General features: G+C 43.7%; 2 protein-coding genes across 3 annotated transcripts in view; one reads left to right on the top strand and one right to left on the bottom strand.

Moving 5' to 3' along the window:
• Nucleotides 1–1,356: 1,356 nt before the first annotated feature.
• SSB (small RNA binding exonuclease protection factor La) lies at nt 1,357–9,633 on the top strand. Its single transcript, XM_069982840.1, has 12 exons — nt 1,357–1,464; nt 3,679–3,752; nt 4,253–4,356; nt 4,439–4,613; nt 5,555–5,662; nt 5,745–5,845; nt 6,322–6,390; nt 6,742–6,784; nt 7,584–7,724; nt 7,845–8,031; nt 8,585–8,701; nt 9,172–9,633. Exons 2-12 carry the CDS (start codon nt 3,687–3,689, stop codon nt 9,297–9,299), a joined length of 1,239 nt encoding a protein of 412 aa, XP_069838941.1. The 5' UTR covers nt 1,357–1,464; nt 3,679–3,686; the 3' UTR covers nt 9,300–9,633.
• The window catches only part of METTL5 (methyltransferase 5, N6-adenosine), a 45,853-nt gene continuing 33,950 nt past the window's right edge, over nt 8,685–20,587 (bottom strand). The window contains exons 2-9 of one of the 2 annotated variants that reach the window (XM_069982841.1): nt 15,981–16,054; nt 15,742–15,843; nt 15,147–15,261; nt 13,436–13,620; nt 11,835–11,917; nt 11,667–11,718; nt 11,034–11,083; nt 8,685–9,449 (exon numbers count right to left, since the gene is read on the bottom strand). In XM_069982841.1, coding sequence (XP_069838942.1) covers nt 9,408–9,449; nt 11,034–11,083; nt 11,667–11,718; nt 11,835–11,917; nt 13,436–13,620; nt 15,147–15,261; nt 15,742–15,841 — 627 coding nt within the window. In that variant the 5' untranslated portion in view covers nt 15,842–15,843; nt 15,981–16,054 and the 3' untranslated portion in view covers nt 8,685–9,407. The remainder of the gene's footprint in view (nt 9,450–11,033; nt 11,084–11,666; nt 11,719–11,834; nt 11,918–13,435; nt 13,621–15,146; nt 15,262–15,741; nt 15,844–15,980; nt 16,055–20,587) is intronic. The other variant, XM_069982842.1, reaches the window with a different exon arrangement.

Genomic DNA, 20,587 nt, shown 5'->3' with positions numbered 1-20,587 from the left:
TGTTTTCCCAGACTAGAGCTGCATCCAACTTCTTCAGCCATCGGTAATCAAACTCCGCACGCTTGGACTCGAGCATGCTTGAGCAGCGCTCATCTGTAATCCTGAGGATAGGTTATAAGGAGCCAGGTCAACCTCGCCAGCCTCAGGTCGGTCTCACGTACTCATCAGATACAGTCATGGGAGATATGGTCAGGCTGGGACTTGTGGCCATAATACGGACACAGACAATGCATCTGCATTGTATTCACGGGAAACCTACCAAACCTATTATTTTACTATTTTAGCGTACAGGTAACTATCTGTAATATGGATCTGAAATACAGGTGGATTACAGATGATATGGGATCAATATGTCTATGTTTCTGTACAGTAAATCCTGATGGGCTGACTTCTAGAAAGGAAAATTAAAGGGGTTATCCAGCGCTACAAAAACATGGCCACTTTCTTCCAGATACAGCACCACTCTTGTTTCGGGTTTGGATGGGGTTTTGTAACTCATTTCCATTTAAGTGAATGGAGCTTAAAGGGGTTATCCAGCGCTACAAAAACATGGCCACTTTCCCCCTACTGTTGTCTCCAGCTTGGGCGGGGTTTTGAATCTCAGTTCCATTGAAGTAAATGGAGCTTAATTGCAAACCGCACCTGAACTAGAGACAACAGTAGGGGAAAAGTGGCCATGTTTTTGTAGCGCTGGATAACCCCTTTAACTGCAAACCACCTGAACTGGAGACAAGAGTGGTGTTGTATCTGGAAGAAAGTGGCCATGTTTCTGTAGCGCTGCATAACCCCTTTAATTACACTTGTTCCCTGGAATACCCCTTTAAAGGGGTTATCCAGCGCTACAAAAACATGGCCACTTTCTTCCAGAGACAGCACCGCTCTTGTCTCCAGCTTGGGTGCAGGTTTTGCTGCTCAGTTCCATTGAAGTGAATGGAGCTTAATTTACAAACTGCACCTGAACTGGAGACAAGAGTCGTGTTGTCTCTGACAGAAAGTGGCCATGTTTTTTGTAGCACTGTATAACCCCTTTAAGAATTTGTGCGTATTCACTTATTTTATATTTTGCAGCAGAACCAGAACACTTTACTGCTCACACCACTCTGCTGTTTTATCAGAGGCCCCTGGACACATTTCATGTAGAGAACTTGCAGCTGGGTCTAAGGAACAGATCTCTGCCTTCCAGCTGTTGCAAAACTACAATTCCCATCATGCCTGGACAGCCAAAGCTTCGCTTTGGCTGTCCAGGCATGATGGGAATTGTAGTTTAGCAACAGCTGGAGGGAAACCAGCTCAGCCCACAGTCGCACACGAGTCTCCGCGGGAGGCGCCAGGAAGGTGTACTAGCTGCTGCATGCCGGGAGGGGGCGGTGCTGAGCCGGCTCTTCCTTTAAATCAGCGCGTCATTCAGCTGCTACGGCTGAGCAGCGTGTGCCTATTAGACCCGGAGGACAGCGGCGTGCTCAGGTGAGGAGGGGGGCAGTGTGCTGGGCTCACTCCCCCGGCTGTATGATATATAGTGGTCCGGATACAGGACCGGAGCCCCGCGCCACCCCAGCGTCTAGGCCCGGGCGGCACGCTTAGTGAGGCCTGTACTGTACTCCGTGCTGGTGATCGGGTATACAGGTGGCGCGCACATGAACGGTAGCAGCAAGGGGGGTTCCTGCCCGTGGTATCGTCTCCTGCTCTGTTTATCAGGCTGGCCGTCAGACTTGAGCGTTCAGCGACCCCCCCCTCCCCTCTACACGTGGTTGCTGCCGCGGTATTCTACAACCTGTAAACCGCCGAGGAACTACAACTCCCGGCATGCCTTTGTCAGCATGTGATTGTAAAGGCATGCTGGGAATTGTAGTTTCATTGTACAAATGGAGAGCTACACGTCGTAGAATGATATAGTGTGTTTTCGCTTGTAGACATTGAAGAGAATTTATTTGCATCAGTCGAGATGATGTAAGAATTGCAGAGGACTATGAGAAACATGTAGAATATTATTTAAAGGGACAGTGTGGGCTCTTAAAATCTGAGATATGATATATGATAGTCTGAGATATATGAAAGTAACCTGGTGCTGTAAGGGTCTCTGTACATTAACAGTGGGGGACCCTCACCGGACAGCATGTGGATGGGCAGTAACACTTCAAGTTGGGATGACCCCTTAAAGTGTCACTGTCGTTTAAATCAATAGTACAGGCGATTTTAAGAAACTTTGTAATTGGGTTTATTAGCTGAAAAATGCATTTCTATCATGGAAAAGCAGTTTGAAGCCCCCCCCCTGTCTTCATGGTTCACTTATGGAGAGGGGAGGGGTGGAGGGAGATGAGGCACCAAATCAGGACAACAAAGAGTCAATTTACAGCTACATCACCTGGCTATCTCCTCTGACCTCTGAATATCGGCTTTCACACAGTTCCTGCTGTGTAATCGTTTGTTCTCCGCTGGTCACTAATCTCCCCCCTCCTCTCTCTATAGATCAGGCAGGGCATGACTGATGTAAAAGAGTCGAGATTTCATGATAATGAGCAGTGAATGAGAGGCGGGGGGGGGCCTGGGGAAAGTCTTTCTGAATGCAGATAATGGCATATTTGCCTAATAACCCCAATTACAAAATTTCTTAAAGTTGCCTGTACTAACGCACTAAAACACAGCGCCACATCTGTCTGCAGGCTGCATATGGTATTGCATCTCTATTCTTTTCACACTAGTGGAGCTGTGCTGTAATTCCAGGCAAGGCCCTTGGGCAGGTATACTGCTGGTTTTAGGAGAAAGGGCCTAATTTTCACCGCTGTCAGGCCTGGAGCATTCATTCTGCATGATGAGACATTGTTTAGAATGGGTCGTACATCAGAGTGAATCATCCTCCTTATAACAAGTGCTGGGATGTGATGACTGCATCATCCAAAGCCTCTGGATTAGTGATCCCAGCTATTCTCTGCATTGTCCGGCACTGATAAAGCATATTACAGAGGCTGCGCTTCTCTCCTGTGTTGGTTGGTGTTTGTCCTTAGGGCATCTGGCACTTGTACTGCATCTTCCTGGCTGTTTACCCTTCTCATATTGACATTGTGATACTGATAGTAGCCGTGGTACATGGTATCACAGTTTTGGGGGCAACGCTGCAATCTGCAGCTAAAGCCAAAGGTGATTGGTGGAGATGCCAAGAGTTGCCCCCCATCTAATAGTGATGTCCTATCCTGAGGATAGGTTGTTGGCTTTACAAAGCTGGAGGATAATCTCATTACATTGGTACTCCAGCGAATAAAACCTTCAAATCAACAGGTTTCAGAAAGTTACAGATCTGTAAATTAAATTTTTTAAAAATATCAAGCCTTCCAGTACTTATCAGCTGCTGTATGTCCTGTAGGACGTGGTGTATTATTTCCAGTCTGACAGTGCTCTCTGCTGCCACCTCTGTCCAGTGCAGTAGCAAATCCCCATAGAAAACCTCTCCTGCTCTGGACAGAGGTGGCAGCAGAGAGCACTGTGTCAGACTGGAAAGAATACACCACTCCCTGCAGGACATACAACAGCTAAGTATTGGAAGGCTTGATATTTTTAAATAGAAGTAATGTACAAATCTGTATAACTTTCTGGCACCATTAGATTTGAAAGAAAAAAATATTCAAAAACTTGTAAGTAGAATAACCTAAAATCTTATATACCTCCTATATTAATTTTGTTTAGGCTTCAAAATGGCAGAAAATGGGGACAATGAACAAGTGAAAGACTTGGATACAAAGATCTATGAACAGATAGAGGTAAGTTTTCTGGCACAGCATTATCCTTAAAGGGCATCAAAAACATGGCCACTTTCTTTCAGAGACAGCACGACTCTTGTCTCCAGTTCAGGTGCGGTTTGCAAGAAAGCTCCATTCACTTCAATGGAAGTGAGCAGCAAAACCTACACCCAAGCTGGAGACAAGAGTAGTGCTGTCTCTGGAAGAAAGTGGCCATGTTTTTGTAGCGCTGGACAACTCCTTAAATTTCTGCAAAAGCATCTGTAGTGCTCCAAACTAATGTTCCTTTCATTAAATATTGGGGGAGAGGGGGGATTGACATGTGAAAAGTTTGGATCAGGAAGGGTCTGGGTGCTGAGACCCCCATCCATTGCTACAATGAGCTGAGTGCTTCTCCCCCCTTGTCCCAATGATCAGTGAGGGTCTTGGCATCCACATCCTGACTGATCAAAACTGTGATGTGTGAAAAGTTTGTAAATCTTAGTGACACTTTAAGTCCTTGTTCTTTTTATTCTTTACAGTACTATTTTGGGGACCATAATCTTCCCAGAGACAAGTTCTTAAAGGAACAGATCACCCTGGATGATGGCTGGGTGCCCCTAGAGATCATGATTAAGTTTAACAGGTATGACCCTAAAGCCGGCTGTGTGGTGCTATAACCCAGGATTCTCTTGGCTATACCTGACTTTAATCTTGGGTTTTTACAGATTGAGCAGATTGACCACAGACTTTCCCAAGATTCTTGAAGCACTTAAAAAATCCAAGAGTGGCCTGCTGGAGATCGATGAGGAGAAATGTAAAATTAGACGGTCGCCCGATAAGCCCTTACCTGAGGTCACAGAAGAGTACAAGAACTCCATCAAAAACCGATCCGTCTACATTGTAAGTTGCACAGAAGTGTATTGTCACTGTTCACATGTTCATTGTATGTGTGTGTATATAGTGAATGGTACAATCTCTATTAGATAGTGGAGATAAAGGCACACATAGACCGGGGATGGGGAACCTTTGGCCCTCCAGCTGTTGCAAAACTACAATTTCCAACAGGCCTGTATAACTAAAGCTTTATCTCTCCAGACATGATGGGAATTGTAGTTTTACAACAGCTGGAGGGCCAAAGGTTCCCCATCCCTGACATACTGTATATATGAGTGTAGGGTAGGTAGAACACCCATAACAGACTCTGCAGGGGAGGGAGGGGTGATCAGAGTGGTACTTGTGGGTATATAGAGAGAATACTGATGGAACAGGCTGTAGCTGTTGGGGGATAAGGATGCAAACACAAGCTGTGAAGGGCAGAGGGTGACACAGGCTGTGTATGATCCTAGAGATGGGCTGATATATGAAAGCCAGGGAAGGCATCATGAGGATCACAACACATGCAATAGTGTAAAACTGGGGTAGGGAACCTTGGCTCTCCAGCTGTTGCAAAACTACAACTCCCATCATGCCTGGACAGCCAAAGCTAAAGCTTTGTCTGTCCAGGCATGATGGGAGTTGTAGTTTTGCAACAGCTGAAGAGCCACGGTTCCCTACCCCTGATGTAAAATTAGGAGCAAACTGCATATCATGGCTACTGAGAGACTGCAGTCTAAAAAAAAAAATAATTAAAGGCGTAACTCAACTAAATCTTAATGATACATATGTGATCTCTTGGGGATCTGCTCTTGGTGCCTATGGGACTGGCTGAGATGGCTAATCCCATAGGCTTGAATGAAGCTGTAATAACACATGTGCACTTCTATTCTAGGTGCTCTCGGGGACCTCCTCCCTAATCGCTAGGGGTCTTTGTAGTCACACCATATTATTATTTTTTTTTGCAGAAAGGATTTCAGCCTGATACAAGTCTGGATGAGATAAAGGAATGGCTGGAAGGCAAGGGTCCCATTGAGAACATTCAGATGAGACGGACGCTTCAGAAGACATTTAAGGTCTGGTCGCCAGTATATATGCTTAGTCAGCGTGTGCCATGATGTATGTCAGTAACCCGGCCTCTCTGTCTCTCTTTTACAGGGTTCGATATTTATTGTATTTGATACGGACGAGGCTGCAAAAAAGTTCTTGGAAAATAGAGATTTGAAATTCAAAGATTCTGACATGATCATATTGTCTAAGTAAGTGCATTGGTTTTAGTCTTTCCATAGACCTGGTAAAAAGTCATAAATTAAGGTATTAAGCCAATGTTTGAACAGCTTGGGGGGCATCCTAGCATTTAGGCTTTAGTTTTGTAGTCCATGGTTGTTAGCTATAGATATTAGCCTAAGAGTGGGTTTACACAGAGTTATGACAGATTTTTGAAGCCAAAGCCAGAAATGGATTTGAAAAGCGGAGAAATCTCTTTCCTTTATGACCTGTTCCCTATTTATAGTCTGTTCCTGGCTTTGGCTTAAAAAAATCTGTCATAGAGATCTATCTTGAGTATAGCCTATCAGTTTTGAGGCTGGCTGATCCAGTTACACCTACACCAGAGGAGGCGGTGGCGAGGAGGAAGACATGAGGATTTTTCCTGCAGGATTTACAGTGGCAGAAGGTCTTTAGTCTGACACAGGTTTTTCTAAAAATGTATGCTTTTGTTTCCCTTATTCCACAGGAGTGAATATTTTGCCAAGAAGAATGAAGAAAGAAAGGACCATAAATCTGCCAAAGCCAAGTCTAAACAGTAAGTGACTGCTTTTTTTTCTGCAGGACTCTGTAAAAGTGACAGCTGTTCGGCTGCATTCACATAACCATGATATCCTCTGTATGGGATCTTATGCTGTCAGCCAAGGGAGCCCTGTCCTTATAGCAGGGGCAGTGAACATTGGCCTTCCAGCTGTTGCAAAACTACAATTACCATCATGCCTAGATAGCTAAAACTTTGGCTGTCTAGGCATGATGGGAGTTGTAGTTTGGCAACAGCTGGAAAGCCAATGTTCCCTACCCCTGACTTTATAGTATCCAATCCCATGCATTCAGATAAATGTGGCCCCTGCATGGCCTACTGTAATCATACAATGCTGTTTTCCATCAGGGAGAAGGCAAATGCCCAGAAAGAAGCAGAGGCAGCTGAAATGGTAAGTAGTGTATTTTAGACTTTGATCTGTTTGCAATATGTAACAATACACTGGTGAGAGAATATTAAAGGGGCAGCTTGCACAGGAAACTTGTGGCACGCGTATACCAAGCAGAGACATTTATTAGGTTATAGTTTAATCTGCCACGAACCATAACAATTAGGTTTGTGCATTTTACTAGTTATGATTTAGTGCCAACCTGCAGGATGGCATAAGTCTGTCATTACTAGGGGTGAGCACAGTCCCAGGGCTGCATCCAACTACTTCAGCCACTGATATTCAGACGTTGAATAATCAGACTCTAGCATGCTCGAGTTACGCTCATCTCTAATCATTACTGACTTTTTGGTAAAGCTAATTTGTGTGGTTGGCAATGTAAAATCTAATATCCTGCTCTAGGTATAGTAATATTGACATGTAAAAGACACCACTTCTGTCTGCACATAAGGTGAAATCCTTATACTATGGTAGTCAACAGCGCTAATCCTCTAATGAAGGTGCTTCCCATTTAAGGACTTATTCTTGCGTTCCGTACAACATGGAACCTATGAACAGGTAAGCGTTGTAGTGGACTCTTTCCCCGCCCGACGACATGTATCAGTAGGATTCCGGGAGGGAGGGGGGAGGAGTTTGACACTACATCGCTAACCTGTCTGTAGGTTCTGTGGTGTTCAGAGCGTGAGAACAAGCCCTAAGGCCTGTCATGCGTCTCCAGTAAACATGATACCTGCAGTAGGGCCTAAGGGCAAGTACAGAGTAATTGTACAGCACATTGTTACCTGCTATTTATTGTTTCTAGAAATCATTAGATGAACAGACCGGCTGCCTCTTAAAATTCTCAGGTGAACTGGACAACATGACTTCCAGAGAAGATATTCATGAATTATTCCAGAATCACGGGGAAATAAAGTGGATTGATTTTAGTAGGGGAGCAAAGGAGGTAAGTCTCCTAGTTTTAGGCAGATCTGAGTGTATGGTGCACCCAGTGAGTCTGTGCCAGCGTCTGATGGCAAATTGCGCATATTCATGGGAAAACTGAACCTTTTTTTGGTATTTCAAGGGAATTATATTGTTTAAAAGCAATGCTAAAGAGGCACTGGAAAAGGCCAAAGCTGCAAATAATGACAGCCTCCAGCTGAAAGAGAAAGACGTGACCTGGGAACTTCTGGAGGGTGATGAGGAGAAAGCCGCATTAAAGAAAATCATGGAGGATCAACAAGAATCTTACAATAAGCGGAAAGGAAAAGGTCGGTGACACTGACACTTACGACTAATATACTATACCTGACTTCTGTGGGGGCTTTTCTATAGGGAATGTGCAGTCTTACAATTCAGTTCCATTCATTTCAGTAAAATTGAGCTGCAAAACTTAGACCCAAACTGAGGACAGGAGAGGTGCTGCCTCTGGATAAGAAGCGGCCATGTCTTTGCAAGACTAGAGAACTCCTTTAAAGCAAAGGGGTCTGACCAGCAGTCCTCCAGATATTTCAGAACTACAACTTCCATAGTACCTGGATGGGGATTGTAGTTCTGCAACATCTGAAGGGCTGCAGGTTTGACCCTCACTGCATTAATGGAAATCTGTCAGATTCCCTTGAGTGATCTTTGGGCTGTACACTCCAGTTGTCTGCCTGTCTGTGAAGCTGGTCTATGCTTGCAGACTATACATGCAAATCCAGGATAAAGGTTCCTAGAAAACAGCTGCTGAACAAAAATGGACGCTATGCCACGTAGTCTTCTGCAATGTTTTATGAGCATGACATACTGAACGTTATCCTGAGTGGTCTGAAATCTTTTCAGGTGGGCGGAAACCTAAGGGTAAAGGAAGGGGCGGAAGAAGCAACGATTCATCGAGAAGGATACAGTTCCAGGGGAAAAAGAAGAAATTTGACAGCAGTGATGAAGAGGAAATGGAAGGTATTTTATATATGCACACATGTATCAATGTACAAAGATGTGTTCTTGAAGCTGTCCAGGCTATATACATGTGCACTGGGGCACTTAAGGCTTTGGACCAGGCATGTAGTGGTACTTTGCAAACATCTGCTCTTAAAGGGGTTATCCAGTATTAGAAACGACCCAACTTGTCTTTGAATCTATTCACTTCAATTCAAAACCACTGTGCTGGTTCTGAAGTGGCCATGTTTTTCTAAGCATGGATAACTCATTTTAAATCTTTTCCACCATAGTCCGTAAACACTCAGTAGGGTATCTGCTTTGCTGAATACTGTTGATGAATGCTACCCAGTTCATTGTGCACCTAGTGCTTCAATATCTTAAGTGAACAGTGTCATCTTGATTGTAGTCTCGCTCATCAGATGCACCAGGTTTCCTAATGTTTATAAAGGCAATTGTAGTTCATAATTCTAACATCCAACACATTTCAGAGAACGATTCTACATCGGCTGACGGTAAAAATGGGACTGATGCAGCAATAAGTCCAAAGAAGAGGCAGCTGGAGGACAAGACCACAGAGGAACCAGAGCCAAAGCAGCTGAAAACTGAGGATCAGTAAACCGCTGTGTTGCCTTTTAGATGCTCCTGATTTGTTTTTCTTTTTTTTTAGAAAATTAAAAAGTACAAAAATATTCCATGCCTATTTTAAGTCTTCAGATACTGAATGTCAGTCAAAGGAGAATCTAATGAAGTCCACTTCGATGTCAACCTGCAAGGAGAAAACTTTTTTTATGTTGGTTACATTCAACTGAATGGCACTTGGATTCATGTTTTATATTTATGTTTAATACTAATAGGAAATCTCTTCCAGGTTGTAAAATGAGGACTTGTTGCTCACACTTGTACTTTAAACCTGTATCTATCAGAATATTCAATAAACATGACTTGCTAAATGGGTGGAAACCAACGTTTGTGTTTGCGTGAAACCTACCTTTTTAAGGTTGCCTTCACTGTGAACAACTCGCAGTGGAAATCTCGCTGCGAGTTTTGCAGCAAGACCCGCTACGAGCTAAGGTCCTGGCAGGCCCCTGTCAATACATACTCAAGGCACTCTGAAAGACCGCTGCGAGTATGTAATGCAGCCGCCCCCTTAACCCCTTTATCGGCTTCCGCGCTGTCTGTATACATTGGCTGGGCGGCAGAGCAGGAAGCCGGGACCCCGTGCAGGAGACAGGTAATGTATACAGACAGCGCGAGAGCCGATGAAGGGGTTAAGGGGGCGGCTGCATTACATACTCGCAGCGGTATTTTTAGACTGCGAGTATGTAGTCACAGGGGCCTGCCAGGACCTTAGCTCGTAGTAAGATTTCCGCGGCGAGTCGGTCAGTGTGAAGGCACCCTAAAGAGGTTTTCTAACTCAGGGTGTGTGCACACTACGGAATGGGGACAAAACTGCTCGCTGACTGTGTCGCACGCATCTGCGTTCATTGTTTGGATGGACGAAGGAATCCACCCGTGCATAGAATGGTGTCTGATATGGGCGGACGGGTGTGAACTGCGCAACGGGTTTTCCGTCGCCATTCCGTAATGTACACGCACCCTTAAAGTGACTTTGTAACCACAACCTGCAACCCCCCCCAAACCTTCAGATAGCTGCTTTTAATCCAAGATCTGTCCTGGGGTCCGTTCGTCAGGTGATGCAGTTATTGTCCTAAAAAACAACTTTTAAACTTGTAGCCCCGTGTCAAATTGGTGTGGCCTAGAATGTCTATGCCCTAGGCTTGCACCGCCTCCCTGTGCTCATCATTAGGAATGCCCCAAGGCAAGATTTTTCCTATTCCACACCTGCACAGGTACCTTAACAATCCAGCACATGTGCAGTTCAGACAGGTGATGAATAGGAGAAATTGGGGCATTCCTAATGAGGGGTATCGCAATCCTAGGGCACAGACCCTCTAGGCCACGCCAATTTGACACAGGGCTACAAGTTTAAAAGTTGTGTTTTAGGACAATAACTGCATCACCTGCCGAATGGACCCCAGGACAGAACTTGGAATAAAAGCAGCTTTCTGGCGGTACAAGTGGTTTGGGGGTACAGGATAGGGAGATTAGTATATGATTGCTGGGGATCAGACTTCAGCACCCTCTTTTGTTGTAAATGAAGCTGTGGATCTTCCCAGCATCAGCAGCGCCATTGATTCTCTATGGAGCTGCTGGAGAGAGCAGGTATCAGCACTCGCCTCTTTCTGGCGGCTCCATAAAGAGCATTTCTATACATCCTAGAAGTATGAAAGGTACCCTGTGTCACCTTGCACTGACTTTGAAAGGCAGTTGACACCACCTGATAACTTACCGACTTCTTCTTGTGGAACTTGTATGAAGCCGGTAGATCATACCGAAGCTCTGTAAAACATTAACAATGTTCTGTGATACAGAATGATCTATTGATCTTCAATACATTTTGCTGCTACACAACGTAAAGTACTAGGGTCCATCCAGACAGGTCAAGTCTGTTGCAGATTTTGCTATCTGTTAACTTCAATGGGTGTAGAGAAAATCCCACAGCAGTGGTGGGTTTGCCAATTCTATGTTGACCTGTTAGAGCCTGTACACACTGAGCAAAACAGATGGAAATTCTGAGCGGAACCTGCGCCGCGGACTCAATGTGATGTTGACTTGTCAATTCCGAGCAGAGTGGTTCTGCTCGCAATTTCCACCTGTTTTGCTCAGTGTGAATGGGCTCTTACGGTCAATGGATAGCAGAATCCCCAGTGGATGCCATACATTTAAATACCTTAGAACACAGGTGTCAAACTTTGGCCCTCCAGCTGTTACAAAACTACAATTCCCATCATGTCTGGAAAGCTAAAGATTTGGCTGTCCAGGCATGATGGGAGTTGTAGTTTTGCAGCAGCTGGAGGGCCTGAGTTTGACACCCCCTACCTTACAACATAACCAAATCTTACGTAATCTGAAAATACCTTACCAGCTATTACTTCCATCTTCACCTTCCAGTCTGCAGCTTTCTTCTGAATATGCTAAAGAGAAATAAATGACTGAACATCTCTGAACAAGAATGACTAGTGTGGCCATCCATAACTTCTCTTCTTCCTCTGTTATCCTATATTGTGTTTTACAAGTAAAATAAACTTACTTCTCTTGTAGAGGTTTTATGTAGTGAATACACTGCTGTTCTTGCCATCTGCAAAGCGTTCTTCAGAAATGTCATGTCCATACCTAATGGAAAATATTAGATTAACTTAATGAAAACTGGTAAAGTTTTCTACATTGGAAAGGAGAGACAGTCCTGGCAGCAAATCTGCTAAAGATTTACTAAAATGAAATCACTGACTCAGTGCAAACTTTAGATTATGTTATACGGCACAACACGTGGGGTGAGCTCACCAAGCCTTTTACATGGCTCTATAATCATGCAGGTAAGGCTGCACAGATATAGTTACTGATGTCCAATACAGCTTTTGCCATAATTGGCTATTAGACAAACCACCTATCATACAATGTGTGGATGAAGATTTTTTTTGTTTGATATATTGAAAATGAGAAAATCATCTGATTAGTATTTGCTGTCTTACACAGGGAGATATCGGCCTGATTTGTCAGATGACTGCTCTAAATAAATGAATGATATATATATTTTTTTTAAATAGAGAAGGATCAAGAAAAGTACTTTTGAATCATTCCAAACAGGGATAGATCCAGGAAGATTACATCTATACTGAATTTCAAGAGGCGATATCCTCTAAAAAAGTTCTAGGTAATCTAATGCTGCTTACCATTGGACCCGCTAAAATTTAGCCCCTTGCAAAAGATACTGCTTCTCCCTTGTCCATAATTATTTTCTAGTCCCTATACATCCAAACCCTACCACTACAAGCCGAATTTGGACTCTAAAAGACAAATTATCTATTGTACTAGCTGGAGCATCCCACAAATTAAGCGGCCATGCCTACGCTTATTTTTCAAGTGCCCCTCACACACCTCCACTGAAGTCCGACTTGGTACAGCGGGTGTCCCTATATTACCATGATTAATGGTGCGTTTACACTGACAGATCTTTGCAGCCAAAACCAGGAACAGACTATAAACAGGGATCAGGTCATAAAGCAAAGACTAGGATCTATCCTCTTTTCAAATCCATTCCTGGCTTTGGCTTCCAAAATCTGTCAGATAAATCTTTCTGTGTAAATGCACCCTAAGCGCTACACAGCGTGAAACACGTTGGTTTGTAATACCACCTAATAATGTTTTTTCCCCCCCCTATGGAAAAGATACACCGTGTGAACATATCCTTAGGTATCTGATCACCAGGTCCCCTTCTGTGGCCCAAATATCTAGTGTAACACACTGTATCTAATATCTGCACACGGTTGTAATGCTGAGATGTTAGCTTATATTCAAAGGGTAAAAAACGTTTGACATGTCAAACGTTTTGATTGCTCAGGATCTGAGTGTTTAGATGCCCATGATCAGTAGAATGAATAGGGAAATGTTTTGTGTCTATGTGAATGAAACAGCCCCATAGACTTACAATGTGCGAATGTCTCGGTCATGTGACATGGAGCTGGGAGAGAATGTACTGAGCGAGCCATTTCCTATGCTCATTCTACTGATTGGGTATAGTCTAAACACCCTGACCAGCCAAAATTTTTCATATATTTGTCTGTATACTATCTGAGGACGTTGAAGGTCATGCTTAGATGTGTCCCTGCGCTGCTCACACACAAGGGACTTTACCTTTATTATGTTTTGTACCAAAGGGAGGATTCATGATGACTGTGTCCACAGACTTCTCTAGGCTGGTGCACTGCAGGGAGCAGACGTCACATTGAACCAAATCAACATTTAGAAGTTCAAATTCTTCAGCGTTTGTTCTGAATATATCCAGCGCCTCTTCATCTATATCAAATCCTATGCATAACCTGCAGGACGAGGGGAGAGGGAAACATGAATAAGCACACAACATATCTGCTCTCACCCGTGGACACATTGGGGGAAATCTATCAAACTGGTGTAAAGGGAAACTGTCTCAGTTGCTCCTAGCAACCAATCAGATTCCACCTTTCATTCCTCACAGACTCTTTGGAAAATGAAAGGTGGAATCTGATTGGTTGCTAGGGGCAACTGAGCCAATTTTACTTTACACCAGTTTGATAAATCGCCCCCAATATTACCAGATAAAGGTCATTTCTCTTTTCTTTCTGCATCAAACTCATCTTCCCAGATCAAAAAAGCTGAGATATAGAGAGCTGTTTGTCCATACTCCGTACAGCAACCTTAGCTCTCCTATGTTTGCCTGTGACTTGAAGGAATTATGGCGTGCCTGGTGACCACCTTCTTTTTACTAAATAACAACTGCTATGCCCGTGTCTGACCACATCACTGCTTAAGATGAGAGGCACAGCAGCTGGAAACTTCATTCCTAAGGCAACTTTGTTTAAAGGGGGTAAAATCCTAAATCTTATACCCTATACACAGAATAAAAGGCCCTATTCCACGGAACGATTATCGGATGTATTCAGACGATAATCGTCCTGTGGAATAGAGGGCAACAATCAGCAGACATTGTTCATGTCTGATCGTTGCGTCGCTTGTTTTTGAAAAACAAGCGACTGTGATGGCAGCAATCTAAGCCGTCGCTCCACGGAATAGGAGCGGCGGTAGCAGACCGCCACTATCCTCTATTGGCTGCCCGGACCATCTAGCGATCACCCGGGCAGCCCCCCCGCAGCTACTCCTGCACTCACCTGCTCGCTGTCAACGCGTGGAATAGCTATGGCAATGAGCGTGGAATGAGGAGCAAACAAGAGCTGACAGCGCTCGTTTGCTCCTCTGCATCGCCCCATAGAATAGGGGCTTAAGTATCTAATTGGTAAAGGGGTCTGACCACTAGGACCTTCAGAAGTCACTCTGTCCACTCTCTATAGACATAGACAAGTTCAGTGCTTGGCAATGTTCGGAAGCCTCAGACAGTGAATGGAGCAGGGGCTAAGCCTGTGTGCTGCTGCTCTATCCACCCGGGGATTAACTGTTGTCGGACTCCCAAGATCAGATTGTTAGCGTGTTATCTTGTGGTCCTCTTTAACCTTTGTCTAAACTGAGCATGCCTGTAGACCCCGCATAAGCCATAACATTGTTTCAGCTCTGCCACTAGTATCCGTCATTAGGGCAACGGCTGCAGCGTGTTACAACAGAGGAGCCCATCAAGTGACAGAGGGACCACCTAAACATTGTGGTTAGTACTGACAAGAGCATCTAGAGGGTTAAACAGCTGGTGGTGGGGATAATTCAGACAGAAGATGTAACCTGTATTCACCATCCAGTAGCCCCTGCATATGGAGCAGACTCCATTTCTAAGTCCACTCCATAGTCTCTGACCACATATCAGACGCTGGGAACAGGTTAATATTAATACAAAAGGTATTTAATCTCATAGCCAAGTACTTACCCAGCACCCAACATCGCTGCCCCGATGCTGAGTACTCCGCACCCACAGCCGAGATCTGCAACCACTTTATCTTCAATATCACCAAATGTGTTGTGGATGGTATACAGCATACATGCTAAAAGCGCAAAACAAAAGTCAGCTGAACATGTCAAAGCTTTGTCTGCAAATTAACATACCTAGAAGGAAACATTAATATAGCAGGGAAACTTGGTACTCATGCTATAGGCTATAGATCCCTGGAGTGCAGACATGGTGGAGACAACCCTAGTATTAAATTATCACCCATTCACAATGGGGATAACATAACATTGCAATTACAGTCATCAGGGCAGCCTCTGGTAGCTTTTCCTTGCCCCACCGCCTTGTCTGATTAATTCACACAACGGAATCGGCACCGAGATTTGGCGCTGGATCCTGCCTTCTATCAGTTACAATGGGAGGATGCGCGTCTCTATGCTGAAAGAATTTACATGTTAGTTCTTTGAGCGGAGAGGCGCGGATGTGCACGCACCCTCCCATTGTAACTAATAGAAGGCAGGATTAGGTAGTGTGAACGGGACTTTATATTTTGAGATCACACAAAGGAATCACCCACCTGCAATATGCGGCCGTGTTGGATACTGCTCAAGCAGCAGCTTAGGACTCTCAAAGACATCCAATTGTTGCAGGCAGCCCTCCAGCTCCTTTAGCTTCATTTCTTCAAGGTACAATATACAAAAAGAAAAAGAAAAGCCTATGAGTCCTTCCTTATATGAGTATTAAACCTTTCACCATAACATGAAGCTATCTGCAAGCAGGAACATACAACACAGTATATACACACATATTACTAACCAGCAATGCAAATCCTAGCATCTACACATGTACAGGAAGGTCCGTCACTTTACAGTGTCCCCCAGCGCCTGCAACTGAAGAAACAGTTCCGGGGAAGAAAATTGCACAAAGTTGTACTCTGCTGCCACCTGCTGTTCAAAGTGATGTATATCAGTAACACAAAGTACTGTAAACATAGACAGGATGAGAAAATAAAATTAAATGGGGTTCAGGAAGAGGCTTTGCTGGAGGAAGTGTTCAGCTTTCGTGCCCCACCCCCAAAGTGTGTTTTAGTATGTGTTTTTTTGGGGTGTTTTTCCACATGGTCCTCTTTACAAGTCGTGATTATTCCATCACGTTATTCAAGCATTTCCATTGAAGAACATGGGGGAACATGTCAGAAGGAAATGCTCACATGTATACAGGCAGATTTTCTGGTGTTTTTCAACCTATAGAGCTCTATGGGAGAAAAGAGCGCCAGCAGAACATGTTGCAATGTTCTAAAAATTACATAAAAAACACCACTAAGGGGTGAAGAAAAAAAACGCCACACACAAAATGTCTTGTATATTTGGATTTCCCTATTGACTCCCAGACAATACTTGGTCACAGTGTTTTGGCCGTAAAAACATCATGATCCCACAATGATGTCTGATTATTTTGTGTGTGGTTTTTTTTGTGTCTGAATCTAACCTTGTGGAGGAGAAAAAAGAGGGAGCAGCTTTTTGTGGCGTTTTTTAAGGGCAAAAAAATTAAATAACCAAAATGTGTGTGTGAAGGAAGCACCAAAATATATTAGGCGCCCCATCGATTTCAATGAGAAATATGTGCCATTATTTACATAGTCTTTTTTTTTTCTGTAATTTTTTAAGCATGAAAACAAGATTAATAAAAAGTATTTTAAGGGGTGTTCCAGTGAAAATCTTCTTTGCATCATTAAATAGACAACCACTAGCTTTATATATGTGTAATAGCGTGTAATTACGGCTTCTGCAGTGTCTGGGTTTTCTCTGGCCACTGCGGGACAAAGCAGTGATTGGCAGTCACTCAGCTGGGCACCTGACCCTGAGACACCTATGGAGGACACTGGGGAAACCGAGGACAGGTAAGTATGGTCTTTTTGGTATTATTATTATTTATTCATTATTAACCTGCTCTTGTTCATTCATTGTCCATCACAATCTGTCCCCGTGGCCTGCACTGCTCAATTTTATCTTTTTGCTTTTCAGACACACAATGGACTTTAAACTTAGATGAAGGTGGTGCATGGCATGCACAAGATGTAGTTTCCCATCTGGTACCATCTTTACATATACAAAAACTTTGAAAGGGGGCGTGACGGGGTGATAAGGACCGGAGGGGGTTGAATGTTTTTTTTTTGCATAGGTGGAATACCCCTTTAACCTCTTAAGGACCGAGCCTGAAATGGCCTTAAGGACCGGAGCAAATTTTATGAATTTGACCAGTGTCACTTTATTCATTAATAACTTCGGGATGCTTTTACCTATCCGGCTGATTCTGAGATTGTTTTCTCGTGACATATTGTACTTCGCATTTCTTGTAAATTGGAGTCGATACTTATAACGAATCTTTATGAAAAAACCCAAAATAGCGTGAAAAATTGTGAAAAAATGCATTTTTCCAACTTTAAAACTTTTCTGCTTGTACAGAAAATGGTTATACCACATAAATTATATATTAAATAGCATTAGCAACATGTCTACTTTATGTTGGCGGCATTTATTAAACTATATTTCATTTTTTTTAGACAATAGAAAGCGTAAAACATTAGCAGCAAATTTCCAAATTTTCAGTAAAATTTCAAAATCAGATATTTTTAGGGAACTGTTCAGGTTTAAAGTGTATTTGAGGGGACTGTGTGTTAGAAAGCCCCACGAAGCACCCCATTTCAGAAACTGCACCCCCTAAACTCTGCAAAAGCACATCCAGAAAGTTTTTTAACCCTTTAGGGGAGTCACAGAAATAAAAGCTAATTGTGTAAGAAATTTGAAAATTTAAATTTTCTGTGCAGATATTTTATTGTAATCCAATATTTTTCATAATTATAAACTTATTACCAGAGAAATGCACCCCAATATTGATTGCCCCGTTTCTGCTGTTTATAGAAATACCCCATATGTGGCCCTATTGCGCTATTTGACGCAACCACAAGCCTCAGATATAAGGGAGCGCCTAGTGCATTTCAATGGCTCCATTATATTTGGTCATTTTTGACTGTACCACTTCAGGTTGGCAGAGGCTCTGGGGTGCCAAAACCTAAAAAACACCCCTAAAGGGACACCATTTAGAAAACGACACCCCTCAAGGAATGTAACAAGGGATGCGGTGAGCATCTGGACCCCACAGGTGCTTCACAGATTTTCCGAACAATATGGCGTGAAAAAAGACTAAAGTATTTTTTACACTAAAACGTTGTTCTAGCCTTCAATTTTTCATTTTCACAAAGGGATAAAAGGAAAAAAAAAACACAAAACATGTAGCGCAGTTTCTCTCGAGTACGGAAATACCCCACATGTGGACATAAAGTGCCAAGCGGGCGCAGGACAAGCCTCCAAAGGGAAGGAGCGCCAATTGGCTTTTGGAAGCTGGATTTCACTGGAATGGATTTCAAGGGCCATGTCGCATTTACAGAGCCCTCGTGCTGCCAAGACACTGGAAATCCCCCACAAGTGACCCCATTCTGGAAACTACACCCCTCAAGGAATCTAACAAGGGGTTCAGTGAGCATATGGACCCCACTGGGGACGGGCACAAATGTGGAAAAATGTGACGTGAAAGTGAAAATTTTCATTTTTTTACTTTCACGACACAAATGTGCCCGTCATCAAGGGGTCCATATCCTCATTGCACCCCTTGTTAGATTCCTTGAGGGGTGCAGTTTCCAGAATGGGGTCACTTGTGGGGGGTTTCCAGTGTTTTGGCAGCACGAGGGCTCTGTAAATGCGACATGGCGTTCATCATCCATTCTAGCCAAATCCAACCTCTAAAATCCAAATGGCGCTCCTTCCCTTTGGAGGCTTGCCCTGCGCCCACATGGCGCTTTATGTCCACATGTGGGGTATTTACGGAATCGGGGGAAATTGCTCTACACATTTTATGTTTTTTTTTCTCTTTTAACCCCTTGTGGAAATGATAAATTCAAGGCTAGACCAACATTATAGTGTTAAAAATGTAATATTTCATTTTCACGCCACATTGTTCCACATTTGTGCCCGTCATCAGTGGGGTCCATATGCTCACTACACCCCTTGTTACATTCCTTGAGGGGTGTAGTTTCCATAATGGGGTCACTTATGGGGGTTTTTAACTGTCTTGGCAACACAGGGGCCTTTTGAATGCAACATGGCCCCTCGAAATCCATTCCATCCAAATCCAGCCTTCAAAAACCAAATGGCGCTCCTTCCCTTTGGAGGCTTACCCTGCACCCGCATGTCGCTTTATGTCCACATGTGGGGTATTTCCATACTCAGGGGAAATTGCTCTACACATTGTGTTTTTTTTTTATCTTTTAGCCCCTTGTGAAAATGAAAAAATCAAGACAAGATCAATGATTTAGAGTAAAAATTTTAAAAAAATTACTTAATTAAATGTTGGTCTAGCCTTGATTTTTTTCCATTTCCACAAGGGGTTAAAAAAGAAAATAAAAGCAAAACGTGTAGGGTAAATACCCCTACACGAAAATACCCCACATGTGGACATAATGTGCCATATGGGCACAGGGCAAGCCACCAAAGGGACAGAGCGCCATTTAGAGGCTGGAATGGAGGATGGAGGCCATGTCGCAATTACAAAGCTCCTGTGCTGCCAGGACAGTAGAAACCCCCCACAAGTGACCCCATTCTAGAAACTACACCCCATAAGGAATCTAACAAGTGGTGCAGTGAGCATATGGACCCCACTGGTGATGGGCACATGTGTAGAACATGTGCCGTGAAAATAAAAAATACCATTTTTTTCATTTTCACGTCCCAAATGTGGTCGTCACTAGGGGGCCATATACCCGCTGCCCCACTTGTTAGATTCCTTATGGGGTTTAGTTTCCAGAATGGGGTCACTTGTGGGGGGTTTCTACTGTCCTGGCCGCACAGAGGCTTTGTAATTGCATCGTGGCATCCTCTAATTGGAATGGCGGCCATATCTATTTAGCTGGGGAAAAGGGACCATTCTAATTTATTTGGGGGTATTAGGCCAATTATTGGTTTATAAGGTTGAAAATGACAGGTGTCCATCAAATTCAACCTGTGTTGATCCAGAGGAAGGCAAAAAAAACCCTTGTGAGGCAGACGACAGTAGCCTCATCACTGGGAAAAATTCCTTCCCGACTCCATAATGGCGATCAGAATAATCCCTGGATCAACGTGACCCCTGAAATAGGAATAAGGGACAGAATTTAGACAATGTAGAACCCCAATGACGTGTGGTGCGCCTTGAAGCGATCCAGTATGCAGAGGCCGGGGTGATCAGGACAGGTGTCACACGGGAAAATGGTGTCCTTCCTCATCCCCCTGTTACCCCACACTCTGCACTTCTTCTGGGGTCTCCCGTTCTCCTGTGTGCGGGACGTCACCTGGAGAATGTTGTCATGGTGCGATACGGGGTCCCTCATA

The sequence above is a fragment of the Dendropsophus ebraccatus genome, chromosome 9 (genome assembly GCF_027789765.1).
Source record: "Dendropsophus ebraccatus isolate aDenEbr1 chromosome 9, aDenEbr1.pat, whole genome shotgun sequence".
Lineage (NCBI taxonomy): Eukaryota > Metazoa > Chordata > Amphibia > Anura > Hylidae > Dendropsophus > Dendropsophus ebraccatus.
This window is presented reverse-complemented; position numbering and strand designations above follow the sequence as displayed.

Coding starts and splice junctions, on each gene's coding strand:
- SSB (XM_069982840.1), top strand. CDS start 3,687: ATGGCAGAAAATGGGGACAATGAACAAGTGAAAGACTTGGATACAAAG. Junction 5,846..6,321: donor GACATGATCATATTGTCTAA/GTAAGTGCATTG, acceptor CTTATTCCACAG/GAGTGAATATTTTGCCAAGA. Junction 6,785..7,583: donor AAGCAGAGGCAGCTGAAATG/GTAAGTAGTGTA, acceptor TATTGTTTCTAG/AAATCATTAGATGAACAGAC.